Source organism: Cutaneotrichosporon cavernicola, assembly GCF_030864355.1.
Source record: "Cutaneotrichosporon cavernicola HIS019 DNA, chromosome: 6".
NCBI lineage: Eukaryota > Fungi > Basidiomycota > Tremellomycetes > Trichosporonales > Trichosporonaceae > Cutaneotrichosporon > Cutaneotrichosporon cavernicola.
Genome location: NC_083398.1, coordinates 1,511,246 through 1,525,053, shown reverse-complemented (window position 1 = coordinate 1,525,053; position 13,808 = coordinate 1,511,246). Strand labels below are relative to the sequence as shown.

The 13,808-nt window shown below is 59.5% G+C and overlaps 4 protein-coding genes across 4 annotated transcripts; 2 read left to right on the top strand and 2 right to left on the bottom strand.

The window, feature by feature from the left end:
• Positions 1 to 151: 151 nt before the first annotated feature.
• Positions 152 to 3,745, top strand: CDC60 (uncharacterized protein; the record flags this gene model as incomplete). The annotated part of the gene is made up of 3 exons (XM_060603072.1): positions 152 to 202; positions 441 to 770; positions 806 to 3,745. The coding sequence occupies 3 exons, from the start codon at positions 152 to 154 to the stop codon at positions 3,743 to 3,745; spliced, it is 3,321 nt and encodes a 1,106-aa protein (XP_060459403.1).
• Positions 3,746 to 3,911: 166 nt separating this feature from the next.
• Positions 3,912 to 6,524, bottom strand: SPT14 (uncharacterized protein; the record flags this gene model as incomplete). The annotated part of the gene is made up of 8 exons (XM_060603071.1): positions 3,912 to 3,968; positions 4,001 to 5,197; positions 5,270 to 5,360; positions 5,429 to 5,717; positions 5,783 to 5,972; positions 6,004 to 6,098; positions 6,141 to 6,238; positions 6,271 to 6,524. 8 exons carry the CDS (start codon positions 6,522 to 6,524, stop codon positions 3,912 to 3,914), a joined length of 2,271 nt encoding a protein of 756 aa, XP_060459402.1.
• A 616-nt stretch (positions 6,525 to 7,140) lies between these two features.
• VPH1 (uncharacterized protein) lies at positions 7,141 to 9,797 on the top strand (the record flags this gene model as incomplete). The annotated part of the gene is made up of 4 exons (XM_060603070.1): positions 7,141 to 7,168; positions 7,206 to 7,306; positions 7,341 to 9,656; positions 9,711 to 9,797. 4 exons carry the CDS (start codon positions 7,141 to 7,143, stop codon positions 9,795 to 9,797), a joined length of 2,532 nt encoding a protein of 843 aa, XP_060459401.1.
• Positions 9,798 to 10,796: 999 nt separating this feature from the next.
• Positions 10,797 to 13,757, bottom strand: CcaverHIS019_0605940 (uncharacterized protein; the record flags this gene model as incomplete). Its single annotated transcript, XM_060603069.1, has 5 exons — positions 10,797 to 10,984; positions 11,018 to 11,894; positions 11,927 to 12,019; positions 12,052 to 12,255; positions 12,729 to 13,757. The coding sequence occupies 5 exons, from the start codon at positions 13,755 to 13,757 to the stop codon at positions 10,797 to 10,799; spliced, it is 2,391 nt and encodes a 796-aa protein (XP_060459400.1).
• Between the last annotated feature and the right edge of the window lie 51 nt (positions 13,758 to 13,808).

Below are 13,808 nucleotides of genomic sequence, written 5' to 3'. Positions count from 1 at the left end.
CGCCGCGCGAGTCGACGTGCGCCCCCTAAAAACGATCCCGCCCCGTCTCATCCGCAGCGGCCTTTCAGTCCTTACCTCGGCTCCCGCTGCTGCCATCGCGCCGAGACTTCGCTCCCTCCACACCTCTATCTCCCGTCTCAACTCTGACGACATGGCGTCCAAGAACGACGCGCCGACCCAGCCGGTCGTGACAATGGAGAAGGTAGGTGGTGACAACTGAGTTGGCTATGGGCTGGGCCACACGTGCAGAGGATGGTTGCGGTCCACGGATCTGTCCAAGATTCGGGACGATTCCGCGCCCACAGATGGCAGAGTTTGAGGCATTCGGTGGGAGCCGCCATTAATTGCGTCGACGCGCACTGTGATGCCCGCTCGAGCCCCTCTCCCACAACGCTCTGCGCTCCTGTACATGACCGCTTGAAGGCCTTAACTGACCCCAGACCGGCAAGCGTGACTACCTTGTTGAGCTCGAGAAGCGCGCTCAGCAGGCGTGGGCTCAGGCCGGTGCGTTCGAGACCGAACCCGCGCCGCTTCCAGAGGGCGTCAAGAACTACGCCGACTTTTTCGAGCAGGGCCTCTCGATGGAGGAGGTCCAGGCCAAGCACCCCAAGTGGTTCGGCACCTTCCCCTACCCTTACATGAACGGCTCTCTCCACCTTGGCCACGCCTTCACCGTGTCCAAGGTCGAGTTTGCTGCTGGATTCGAGCGCATGCGCGGCAAGCGTGTCCTCTTCCCTGTCGGCTATCATGCCACCGGCATGCCCATCAAGGTAGGTTGAGCTCGGCCCGCGTCCGCTCACACCAGGCCTCCGCCGACAAGCTCATCAGGGAAATGGAGATGTTCGGCGAGGACTTCTCGGGTTTCAAGGAGGACGCTGTCGAGGAGAAGGTTGAGAAGGCCGCTTCGTCCGACCCCTCCAAGGCCAAGAAGGGCAAGCTCAACGCCAAGTCTACCGGCCTCACCTACCAGTTCCAGATCATGGAGCTGATCGGTGTTCCCCGCGAGGACATCAAGAAGTTCGCCGAGCCCCTCCATTGGCTCGAGTTCTTCCCGCCCATCGCCACCGAGGACCTCACTAACCTCGGTGCCCGCGTTGACTGGCGCCGCCAGTTCCTGACCACCCCTGCCAACCTCTACTATGACAGCTTTGTGCGCTGGCAGATGAACAAGCTCCACGACCAGGGCCGCATCAAGTTCGGCAAGCGCTACACCATTTACTCGCCCAAGGACGGCCAGCCCTGCATGGACCACGACCGCCAGTCGGGTGAGGCTGTCAACCCCCAGGAGTACACTGCCGTCAAGATGAAGGTCCTCGAGTGGGGCCCGGACGTCTCCTCGGAGGTCAAGCAGGCTGTCGGCGGCAAGACTGTCCAGCTCGTCGCCGCCACTCTTCGTCCTGAGACCATGTACGGCCAGACCAACTGCTTCGTCGGCCCCAACCTCGACTACGGCCTCTACGAGGCGTCGGATTCCGAGCTCTGGCTCCTCACCGACCGGGCTGCCCGCAACATGGCCTACCAGGGCACCTTCGCCAGCCCTGAGGGTGTCTTCAAGAAGGTCGTCTCCGTCAAGGGCGCTGAGATCATCGGCACCAAGGTCAACCCTCCGTTCGGCGTCGTCCCCGAGGTCTACGTCCTTCCCATGGAGGGCGTCCTCGCCACCAAGGGTACCGGTGTCGTCACGTCGGTCCCCTCGGACTCACCTGACGACTACCGCACCCTTATGGACCTCCGCAAGAAGCCCGAGATGTACAAGATCGACCCCAAGTGGGCCTCTGTCGACCCCATCTCGGTCCTCTCGACGCCCAAGTACGGTGACATGGCTGCCGAGAAGCTCTGCACCGAGCTCAAGATCCAGTCGCAGCGTGACGTCAAGCAGCTCGCCGAGGCTAAGGAGCTGGCTTACAAGGAGGGCTTCTACAGCGGTGTCATGACCGTCGGGGACTTCAAGGGCGAGTCTGTCCAGGACGCTAAGCCCAAGGTTCGCCAGCAGCTCCTCGACGCCGGTCTTGGTGTTCCCTACGCCGAGCCCGAGAGCGAGGTTATCTCGCGTTCCGCGGACGTGTGTGTTGTCGCCCTTGTCGACCAGTGGTACCTCGACTACGGAGAGGAGGAGTGGAAGAAGGTTGCGGAGGACCTCCTCGCCAAGATGAACACGTTCGTCCCCGAGACTCGCCACAACTTCCAGGCTGTCCTCAACTGGCTCAACAAGTGGGCGTGTGCGCGTTCGTACGGTCTTGGCTCCAAGCTCCCTTGGGACCAGCAGTTCCTCGTCGAGTCGCTCTCCGATTCGACCATCTACATGTCGTACTACACTGTTGCTAACCTGCTCCACACCGACCGCTGGGGCAAGGAGGGCAAGTACGGCATCAAGCCTGAGGACATGACCGACGCCATGTGGGAGCACATTCTCCGCGACGGGCCCTACCCGGCCGACTCGAAGATCTCCAAGGAGGTCGCGGCCGAGCTCAAGTACTCGTTCCAGTACTTCTACCCTCTCGACATCCGTTCATCGGGCAAGGATCTCATCCCCAACCACCTTACCTTCTGGATCTACGTTCACGCGGCCATCTTCCCCGAGAAGCACTGGCCCCGCTCGGTCCGCGCTAACGGTCACCTCATGCTTAACGGCAAGAAGATGTCCAAGTCGACAGGCAATTTCCTCACCATGCGCGAGGCCACGCAGAAGTTCGGCGCCGACGCCGTCCGTCTCACCCTTGCTGACGCTGGTGACGACATCACCGACGCCAACTTCGAGGAGACGGTTGCCAACGCTGCCATTCTCCGTCTGCACACTGCCTGCACGTGGGCCGAGGAGGTCAAGAAGGAGGCCGGCAGCCTTCGCACCGGTGCCTTCAACGAGCACGACAAGCAGTTCCAGGCCGAGATGGACAGCCTGGTCGAGGGCGCCTACAAGGCGTACTCGGAGATGAACTTCAAGGAGGCGCTCAAGCTCGGCCTTTACGACTTTGAGAACGCGCGCAACTGGTACCGTGTCGTGTCGCAGCCTGAGAACGGCGGTCAGGGCATGCACAAGGACCTCCTCCTGTCGTGGATCCGCAACAACGCTCTCCTCCTTGCCCCCTTCACCCCCCACTTCTCCGAGTTCATTTGGCAGGACATCCTAGGCGAGAAGTCGTCGGTTCAGAACGCCCCCTTCCCTAAGCCTTCGAGCTCTGTCCACGTCGAGGCCCTCGACGAGCTCGCGTACCTGCGCGGTGTCGTCGACTCGGTGCGCTCTGCTGAGCTCTCGCTTGGCCGCAGGAAGGGCGGAAAGGGCAAGCAGGGGACCGGGCCGGTCTTCGACCCCTCCAAGCCCAAGGCCGCACGCATCTACGTCGCGACCGAGTTCCCAGCATGGCAGGTCAAGACGATGGACATTGTCGCTTCGGCATGGGACGAGAAGGCGGGTGCGCTCGACGAGGTGGCTATGCGCAAGGCACTTGCCGACGCCGGCATGAACAAGGACAAGAAGGCTATGCCGTACGTCCAGCTGCTGAAGAAGAAGGCGACGACAGCCGGCAAGCGTGCGTTCGAGTCCAAGCTCACGTTCGACGAGCTCGAGGCCCTCAAGCTCCTCTCGCCCTACATCAAGTCGCAGCTCAAGTACACCACTGTCGACGTCGTCTCGGTTGCCGATGCCAAGAAGCACATCGACGCTAACGGTGCCAGCGACGGCTGGTCGCCGGAGCGCGTCGAAATGTCCGAGCCCGGGTCGCCCGCGGTTCAGTTCTGGAACCTGTAACCGTGTTGAGCGAGGGCGGTGTGCGGTGCGCGGGTAGGCAGTAGATCGGCGTAAGTACAGTAGAGTTGCCATCATGCATAGTTCTGTCGAAATGGTGTGTGGGAGTGTGTACGTGGTATCAATGCGGGATCTGGATAGGATGGGGTATTGGTCTATCGACAAGCTCTCATTCTGCCGCGTCCGCCTCGACCATCTTGGCAGCCTTCTTTTCGCGCTCAACCGCCTGGAGTCAGTCTAATCTATCACATCGCTCACGTCGGCAAACCTCGCGGCATCCCAGTCAGCCATGACATCGTCGATCCCCTCTCGAGGGAGCACGATCTCCAAGAACCATAAGAACCACCACTGCACCGCGAGGATAGCACATAAGATGGGCCCGAAAACCGGGCCTCCAGCAAAGTGTGCCGCCAGGCGCTCGAACGAGCTCTTCTGTGGAGTCTTAAATACCCTCTCGTAAACCTGTTCGGTACGCTCAGCAACCGCAGCCCACGAGTACATGGTCTTGACGCGCTCGTGCGCTGTTATCGGATCATGCTGTCCACTCTGGACGGTCTGGATTGCGTGTGAAAGAGCGCGAATGACGTCGTCCTCGTCTGCCCGCGCAAACTCGATCATATCGGCCGGCAAGATCTCTGGAACGCCTCCAACTCGTGTAGCGACCACAAACAACCCAGAGCAAGCCGCTTCGATAATTGAAATCCCAAAAGCTTCAGTTAGAGATGTGTTAAGATAGATCTGGCCGCGGGTTAGGAGGCCGTGAACATCCGATGGACGGACCGAGCCGACGAGCTCGATCCGGTCTTGCAGCTCGTACTTTTCGCGCATTTGGAGTAGGTCGACCATCTTGGGTCCGTCGCCGCCGACCAGAAATCGGACGCGGGGGAAGAGGTCGCAGATGGCGGGTGCTGACGCTACGAGGAGGTCGATACCTTTTCGATAGACCAGGCGGGAGATCACCACAATTGTGATGTAGCTCTCTGGCTCGCGAGGAGGGTGGGCGGGTTCGAATTGACTCGGCACGAGGGCGTTGGGAATTACGTTCACTCTCTCTGGGGGGAGCTCGGCGCGTAGAACCGTGTTCTCGCGACCGGTGTTCGAGACACAGATCACCGCGTCGGCTGTGCGTAGGGCTGAGGCTAAGAGTTTGTTAGTCAGCACGCCTACCGTGTCCGCGAAGCCGAAGAGCGAGTGGTCTGTGAATACTGTACGGACGCCGAAGAGGGGCCCGTGGTGCATCGCCTCGTGGGCAAGGCTTGAGAGCGTGCCGTGGCCGTGGACTAATTGGATGCGTTCGCGGAGGATGATGGAGCGGAAGTAGGGGAGGAAGAGGAGATAGTTTGGGAGCGAGGCTGATGAAGCAAGAGGGACGAAGGGAACGTGATACACTTTGATGCCAGGGGCAAGGTAGCGGATACCGACGCGGCGGCCGTGGTGGTGCGTTATCACGATGACCTGGGATCAGCTCGGCGTTCTGCAGGAGCGAAAGTGGCCGTCTCGTTCTGGACGGCCTGAACGACCACCCACCTTATGTCCCCTCCGCGCCATCTCCACGCTCAGGCTGTAGATGTGCCCCTCAACGCCGCCGACATCGGGATGGAAAAAGTCCGACACCATGCTGCCCACGAAAGCAAAAAAAAATATGTGATGAGCCATGCATACCATACGCGGCTACAACGCGCTCACGCTAGTGCGATCTTGCCAGGTTTGCTCGCAGGCACCTCGCCGTCTGACTCGCTGACGTTCTCTTCGACCTCGGTCTCGTCGCTCGCGTCGCTGTCCTCAACAGCGTTGGTCTGGGTGACACTCTTGCCCTTACTGGCGCGGTCGACGATCGTCGCAGTAGACGACACTGGCGACGCGGGTGCTGGCACGGAGATGTCCTTGAGCGCTGAGAGCATCTGCGTCTGCACCTTCTCAATGAGCTCGTTGATGTTCTCGGACGTGACGCCCTCCGTCGACACTGGAGGGAGGACTGGGGTCAGTTTGTGTGCGGTATCCAGGGCGTCGCGCCAATGTTTGCGCTCAGATCAGACTCACCACGCAGTTTGAGGGTGCCCCTCCTGAAGTATTTGCCAGGCTTGAGGAGCTTCGAGTAGTTCTCGCACACGACCGGCACAATGGGCACGCCAGCCCGGATCGCCATGTGGAACGCGCCCTTCTTGAAAGGAAGCAGGAATGGCTCGTCGCTAAGGTGACGTGTGCCTTCCGGAAAGACGAAGACCGAGATCTGCGTGAGCGCGGCCCGCGTTACCACCCACCTTCTTTCTCTTCATCTCGTCGCCAGCAGCGTTCATCATCGCCACGGCGCTCTTGTTGTTCTTGCGGTCGAGGAAGACGGAGCCTGACAGCATCACTGGCGTCAGCGATGCGATGCCGAGGGGTCCAAGTGACTCACTGAATGTCCCAAGACCGGGGACCCATTTGAGCGACTTCTTCGCCATGATCGCTGCCTGCTTGGGGAACATGCGGCCGAGGTACAGGATGTCCACCATGCTATTGTCAGCTTGTATTGCCGGGGTGCGCACCTCTGGTGGTTGCCGAGGATGACAGCCGGCCCGGTGGCCTGGAGGTTGAGCAGGTGCTCCTCACCCTCCATCTCGATGTACCACCCGATGATGGGGGCACACATGTAGTAGAATGTGCGCGCGACGTAAAAGTCAACGTTGAAACGTTGGCCGATGATGGCGAGGATAAGCGCCTCGAACGTCGCGATGAAGCCAACGAGAGCCAGCACGGTGCCGTACACGCCCATGCTGAGCTTGTACAGGATTGCGCCCATGTTGATATTTAGTGTATGGTGTTGAGGTAGATGATAGAGGACGGTTTGTGATACTAGGTGTTGATGGTCCGGAATGAGTGTTATTGTCAGATGATCATTATACAGTGGAGCGGGCAGATGTTGAAGAGTGGTGAGTTGATAGAAGGGGGAGATGAAGCGAGACACAGGTGAGGGGAGGAATGGGGCGGAAGAGAGGAAAAGAGATGTTGTTGCGATGTGATGTTGTGGGGATCAAACTCAGTAAGAACAGGACTGCTGTTGCAAGTAAAGCAGAAGAGAGGGGGACAGTGCGGCGGTGGTCACCGTGTGTACGGTGCCTTTCGGGTGGTCCACGGAGCGTCCACCCACTCCACATACAATATCCCCGCCTTCCTTGGCCCTGTGCATCCACGTGGTGTAGGAACACGGACCCCTACCTCAACTCCAACACAATTTGATCCCGCTCTCCCAGGCCATGCTCCCAACGTCACTGGTTGGCAGGTGGGTGGCCCTGGGTGATGACAAGGTGACGACCTTCCTCCCCCCCCAACTCCAGTTGCTAACATCACCAGGTCATCTCGACCACACCCTCACTCTTCTATCCCATCAATAGCTCGCCACGACGGCCCTCGTCACAATGGCAGCTCAGACAGGGAGCCTCTTCCGTGAGCTACCATTCTTTTTCAATGTTGCTGACGCCAGGCTCCGAGGACATGAGCCTCGTGCAGCTCTACATCCCCTCAGAGGTGGCCCATGACACCATCTACGAGCTCGGCGAGATGTCCAACTTCCAGTTCAAGGATGTGAGCTATTGTACTGATACGTAGCTGACACCAGCTCAACCCGTCGCTCTCGACGTTCCAGCGGCCGTTCACCCCCCGCCTGCGCCGCCTCGCCGAGATGGCTCGTCGCATCCGCCTCTTCAAGTCGCAGATCTCGTACCTCGAACCACCCATCGGCATCCCTCCCCTCTCTGCCATCCCGCCGTTTACGTGCGTCGGTCCGCGCGCGCAGAGCGCATTCGACGAGCTGGACGAGAAGCTCAAAGAGCACGAGCGCCGCCTCGCCGAGATGAACCGCTCGTGGGAGGACCTGGGCAAGCGCAAGGGCGAGCTTGAGGAGAAGAAGTGGGTACTGCGCGAGACCGCTGCCTTCTTCAATGAGGCCGAGTACCGCCACACCGAGATTCGATCGTCGTTTGACGACAACCCGGACGGCACGACGCCTCTCCTCGAGGCTGCTGCCGAGTACGGCTCGCTTCCAGGCGAGTCATCGATGGCGGGCTTCGACCTCGAGTTCGTGGCTGGCACGATCGAGCGCTCTCGCATGCCCACCTTTGAGCGCATCCTCTGGCGCGTCCTCCGCGGCAACCTGTACATGAACTACTCCGAGATCGAGGAGCCCTTCGTTGACGTTGTCACTGGCGTCTCGACCCACAAGGACGTGTTCATTATCTTTGCGCACGGCGACGAGTTGCTGGCCAAGATCCGCAAGGTCGCGGAGTCGATGGGCGGCACGCTCTACCAGATCGACTCGGCACCGGATAAGAGGGCCGATGCTCTCCGTGAGACGCAGACTCGCCTCGAGGACGTCGACGCCGTCCTCTACAACGTCTCGCAGACTCGCCGTGTTGAGCTCAGCAAGATTGCTGAGGGTCTCGAGGCGTGGAAGGACGCTGTTCGCAAGGAGGAGGAGGTATGTAAGACTCTCAACCTTCTCTCGTTCGACCAGAGTCGCAAGACCCTCGTCGCTGAAGGCTGGACGCCCACCTCGGACATCACCGCCGTGCAGCTTGGTCTCCGCAGAGCAACCGAGACGGCCGGGACGTCGGTCCCCGCTGTCCTGTCCGAGCTCCGCACGACCCAGACGCCGCCCACGTTCCACCGCACGGACAAGTTCACCGAGGCGTTCCAGGCAATCATCGACGCGTACGGCGTGGCGACGTACAAGGAGGTCAACCCCGGTCTCTTCACCGTCATTACTTTCCCCTTCCTCTTCGCGTGCATGTTCGGCGACGTCGGCCACGGTCTCCTCGCGGCTCTTGCTGCCGGCGCAATGATCTTCTTCGAGAAGAGCCTCACCGGTAAGGGTGGCGAGATGTTCCAGACCTTCTTCTACGGTCGCTACATCATCGTCCTCATGGGCATCTTCTCGGTCTACACCGGCTTCATGTACAACGACATCTTCTCAAAGGCCATGTACATCTGGAAGTCGGGGTGGGAGTGGCCCGAGAACCCGGATGGCCAGGTGTCGGCGATCCTCCTTGACCGCCGCTACCCATTCGGTCTCGACCCGCTCTGGATCGGTGCCGACAACGCGCTCATCTTCATCAACTCGTACAAGATGAAGATGTCGATCGTTATCGGTGTCCTCCACATGACCTTTGCCATCTGCCTCAACGTACCGAACTTCATCCAGTTCAAGCAGCGCCGCCGTATCTGGGCCGAGTTCGTCCCTCAGATCCTCTTCATGTGGTGCATTTTCGGGTACCTCATCCTGTGCATTCTGTACAAGTGGGCGATCGACTGGAGCAAGAGCGACCTGCCTGCTCCCGGCCTCCTCAACATGCTTATTTACATGTTCCTCTCGCCCGGCACCGTCCCCGAAGGTTCAAAGCTGTACGGTGGTCAGGCCTTCGTCCAGACCATCCTACTTCTCATCTCCCTCGTCTGTGTGCCGTGGATGCTCTGTACCCTCCCATACCTCGAGTGGAAGGAGCACAAGAACATCGCCAGCCAGGGCTACCAGGGTCTCGCGGCTGCCGACAATGGGCGCGCGTCTACCGACGCCGAGCTCGAGGACGACGAGGAGGGTGCAGGCCAGCCTGTCGCTAGAGATGAGGAGGAGCATCACCAGTTCGACATGGGCGAGGTCGTCGTGCACCAAGTCATCCACACCATCGAGTTCTGCCTCGGCTGTATCTCGAACACGGCATCGTACCTCCGTCTCTGGGCGCTGTCGCTGGCACACGCCCAGCTCTCCGAGGTCCTGTGGGACATGACCATGGCCAGCGCGCTTGGCTACACTGGCGGCCTCATCGGTGGCACCTTCATGCTCGTGCCCATCTTCGCCATGTGGTTCACACTCACGATCTGTATCCTCTGTATCATGGAGGGCCTGTCTGCGTTCCTCCACGCGCTGCGTCTCCACTGGGTAAGTCAATCAAAACCATGGAGCGACGCAATCACAGCATTGTGCTAACATCAGGTCGAGTTCGCCGGCAAGTTCTACCAAGCGGGCGGCTATCCCTTCACACCCCTCACCTTTGTGGTGGACGAGGAGGACATCGCGTAAGCGTCAGCGCCGCTTCCGAACTCGGCATCCTGGGCGTCGTACCGCTTGTTACGGTATGGTCGTCGTACCCACTGTTGTCGAAGCCAAATGCAATGAATCTTGAACTGCAAGCGAGATGAAGGACGCGGGTGGGAAGAGACTATATGAATAGTGGTAGCCGATTTGTCAGTTACCCGACGTTCCGCCTTTGGCAGCCCGTCGCACATGAGTAGTTGGGTCCGACACGTCTTGGGCGTGTAAGACGTTGTCAGCAAGTTGAGTACTAACTGGAATATTGAGACCGCTGCCACTCTGACATCAACGCGAGCTTGGCATCCAGCCAGCGGATGGGCTGTAGTGAGAGTTCTAGCTCGCCGACTGTGCGAAAGAGGCCTCAGTGCCTGCACCGAGCAAGGGGCTAGGTGACCAGCCCTGCATCTCAGACGGCTCGAGGTCGGTGAGGTATTTCCAAGCCTGAAGCCTAACAACTCTATGGTAGTGGTTATGGCGAACGAATGAGGGGACAGAGAGATACATCGAATAACAAACGACGAAGGGAGGCTAGTTATACAGGAATGGATCGGGTGCGAAGACGTGAGCCAATGAGAGGCGAGAGAACGAACATGAACGATGCACACGTGTCCGATGAGGGGACCGTGGGAATGTGGCGCGACAGTGGTGACCACACCCTCCTCCAGCTTACCACATGCATCCCTCCCAACCTCCCAACCTCCCAACCTCCTGGCACCCGCCTGATACAAGTACAGTTGTATAATTGGTATCGTTAGATAGCCTGAGGTGAGAAAAGTTAGGTGGTCCAAGATTTATAGGAGTTGAGACTGCGCCCGTTGACATATCGGCTTGGAAACTTGGGGGGTTAATCCACCAGAGCAAATTGGTTTCACACCACCTGACCATCCTCATCATCCCGTGCACGCACCACGCATAACTCTGGCGGGCGGGCGCAAGGCATGCATCCGAGTACAGGGATATGGGTTCAAGTGATACAACTCCGGTAGGTCATGCGCGCTTCCGATACTCGCGCTTGAGGAACAGGCTCGAGTGCCAGCCCGCCAGCGCGACCACCACCATGACTGCCCAAATGAGGTTGCCGCCCAGCGCGTTGCGGTCAACACTTAATGCAAACAGCGTGTTAGCCGCACCGGGTCCAACTACCCGGGTACAGGCTGAGAAGAACGCTGCGAGGCCTGTTGTCAGCTCTGTCATCTTTATGGACACACCATTCAAGGCGCCGAGACTGCGGTTATTTGGTGCAGCGTCGTTCGTCATGATCAGGTTACAGGCGAAGGCCATATTGCTCACTGCGCCGAGGAGGAGGACGGCGCCCACACCGACCCACTCGAGCCCAGCGCCGCGGGTGCGCGCTAGAATGTTGAGGAAGGGCAGGAGTATGAAGGTCGGGATGTATAGCACTATGAGGATACGGAAGAGGCGGGTTGCGCCCATCTTGGTCACGAGGGGCGGAAAGGCGAAGAGCTGGACCCCTATTGTCGCTATTCCACGCAGGCTTAGTGCCGTGCCGATTTGCATCTCGGTGAAGCCTAGTCCGCCGAGGTTGACTGGCGTGAAGAAGAAGAGAGGGAGGAGGGCCTGGTATGCGATAGCCTCGAGTGACATCAACGCAAAGCTGTACATGAGCGGCCAGATGGTTGGGTCGCGCAACAACTCGAGGGCTGAGAGGGTTCGCTCTTCCTCCTCGGTACCATGGAAGGGTTCTTTGGGAGGCAGCGTCTCGTCCATCCAGAACAAGGCGATCAGTCCTCCAACGGCTGGGAAGAGGCCGGCAATGAACGACGGGAGGAAGTATGGATGCGTAGCCAGGAGCGGCAACGTGTCCGCAAGTGACGGAAAGGTTACGGTAATGTTGGAGAGATATCCGCCCACCATGGAAGCGACAATGGTCCCGATCGCCAGCGAGAGTGGGAACAAGCTGAACGCGCGCGCTTGATTACTCTCGTCCGTGATTTCGCCTATCACGCTCTTGAGAACAGCGACGTTACCGTTCGCGAGGCCGTTAATCGCGCGCGTGGCCACGAGCATGCCCAAAGACGTGCTGAGGCCGAACGTCGCCGCCGAGAGTGCGCTGAACGCGCATCCCTTGGGTTAATGCTGGCCTGAGGCGAGCTCACGATAAGGAGTACAGGCTTGCGGCCTATCCGGTCGCTCAGCTTGCCCCAGTGGAAGACAGTGAGGAGCTCGGTGAACGCGAACACGCTCTCTACCTAAAGTCAGCTCAGGTCTAGGAGATACGCACAATACCGGCGTAGAAACCAGCCCGGCGCGGGTCATCCACTACCCCAATGTCGAGCAGCATCTGGTTGATGAATGGGAAGCACACGAGGTAGGAGATCGGCTCCGTCACGCGCAAGAAGAGCACAATGGAGAGCTGACGGACTGGTAGTGGCGTGGGCCCCTTCACCTCGGCTTCGGGAAAGGCTGTGAGAGTCGTTGGCTTGGGCTGCGTCAAGTCGGAGCCATATCCCGTAGGGCGATCGGCCCGATTCGCTGGGCTTTGAAGAGGGGTGGTTTCGGTCGGGTGCTGATCCCTCCTCTCATCCGTGCCCAGCGTTGCTACCTGTTGCCTAGCCATCATCAATGTTGAGGACGTTGTCGTTGGCATGTAGTGAAATGTGGACAGTAGTTGTTGTATATCGGGGGGCGTGGCTTGCTTGGGTATGTACCTGCGTGCTGTTGGCTCGGTCCGGTGATCCGGCGCCGGTCACCGAGCGGCCCTACCTAATAGTTTGGACGGCTGTTGTGCTGGCATTCCAAACCAACTACCAGCCAGCACGTGCACCCATTCCCATCATGTAGACTGAGGTCTTTAGCGCCCTAGAGATGCATGACTCTATCGCTCGACCTTACGCCCGTTGCGCCCTAAGCCGCCCACGGGCACTCCATTGTCTCCAAGCGGAACGAGTCTGCGCCCACCCTCGCCTCGTATTCCTCGTACGAGAGCCATTCGACTTCTGGCATCTCGTCCTCACTGCCCCCAAACAAGTCGCGGAAGAAGAACTCGGCACACTCTTGCAGCGACGTGCCGTTCTGAAACTTGTCCCACGTTTTGGGTTGGTTGTCCTCGATGTTCTCATGCGGCACAAGGTGGAGCAAGTTGGATGGGAACGCGGCGGCGTTGACAATGGTGTGCTTGACCCCTGGATTCTCAGTGATGGCGAATAACGAGTCCATTAAGCGTCGCGGGAGCTGCGAGGCCTCGTCGAATTCCGTTGGAGGGTCGTCGAGCACGAGGATGAGCACAATCTCCTCCAACGTCTCGCAACTTTCAACCCAGTCGGCGGCGAAGGTCGCCACCTGAAATTCCAGTTCGCTGGGGATGGACGATGCTGAAGACAGGTTGATAACGAGCTTGCGGGTCCCCACGCCTAGGTAATTGATGGGGGTGTAGTGGTCCTCGTCCTCCGACACGTCGTCTTCCTCACTTCCTGCGACTGTGGAATCCCCGCTCCCGTCATCAGGGGACCCCAATTCGGTGGTGGGACCTGTGCTTCCCCAGCCGGGATCGGCGAAAGGGACGCTCCGCCATGCAAACACGACGACCGTCTCCGCTGCAGCGTACGGCTCGGAACGGTAATCATCGTCACAGCAGTTCTCCCACATACGCATTACAGGGGGTGCGGTGTCGAAGAACCCGGTTGGCGTAGTGTACTCCTCTCCCGACCCCACGAGGTCGACAACCCGATGAGCTCCCGTTGCATCTCTCCAGTCGACGGTTGTTCCGTCGAAGAAGGCGTGGAAGGCAGGATGTCGGATCATGGACCCGTATGCGACCGCGCCGACGACGCCTGAGCCGAAGAAGACCAAGTGTACGCAGAGAAGGGTGTTCGCCCGGTGGCACCAGCCGCGGTTGGCGGTTCGGAGATGCAGGAGCGCGCGCGCATCTGCGTGCGCGAATATGGCGTCCACGAGGTGTGGGTACATGGCTGCGTCGAGCGTCCCCATGGTGTCGACGTGGAAAGTGAGTGATAGAGAGAAAGGAAGGGTGGCATTGTG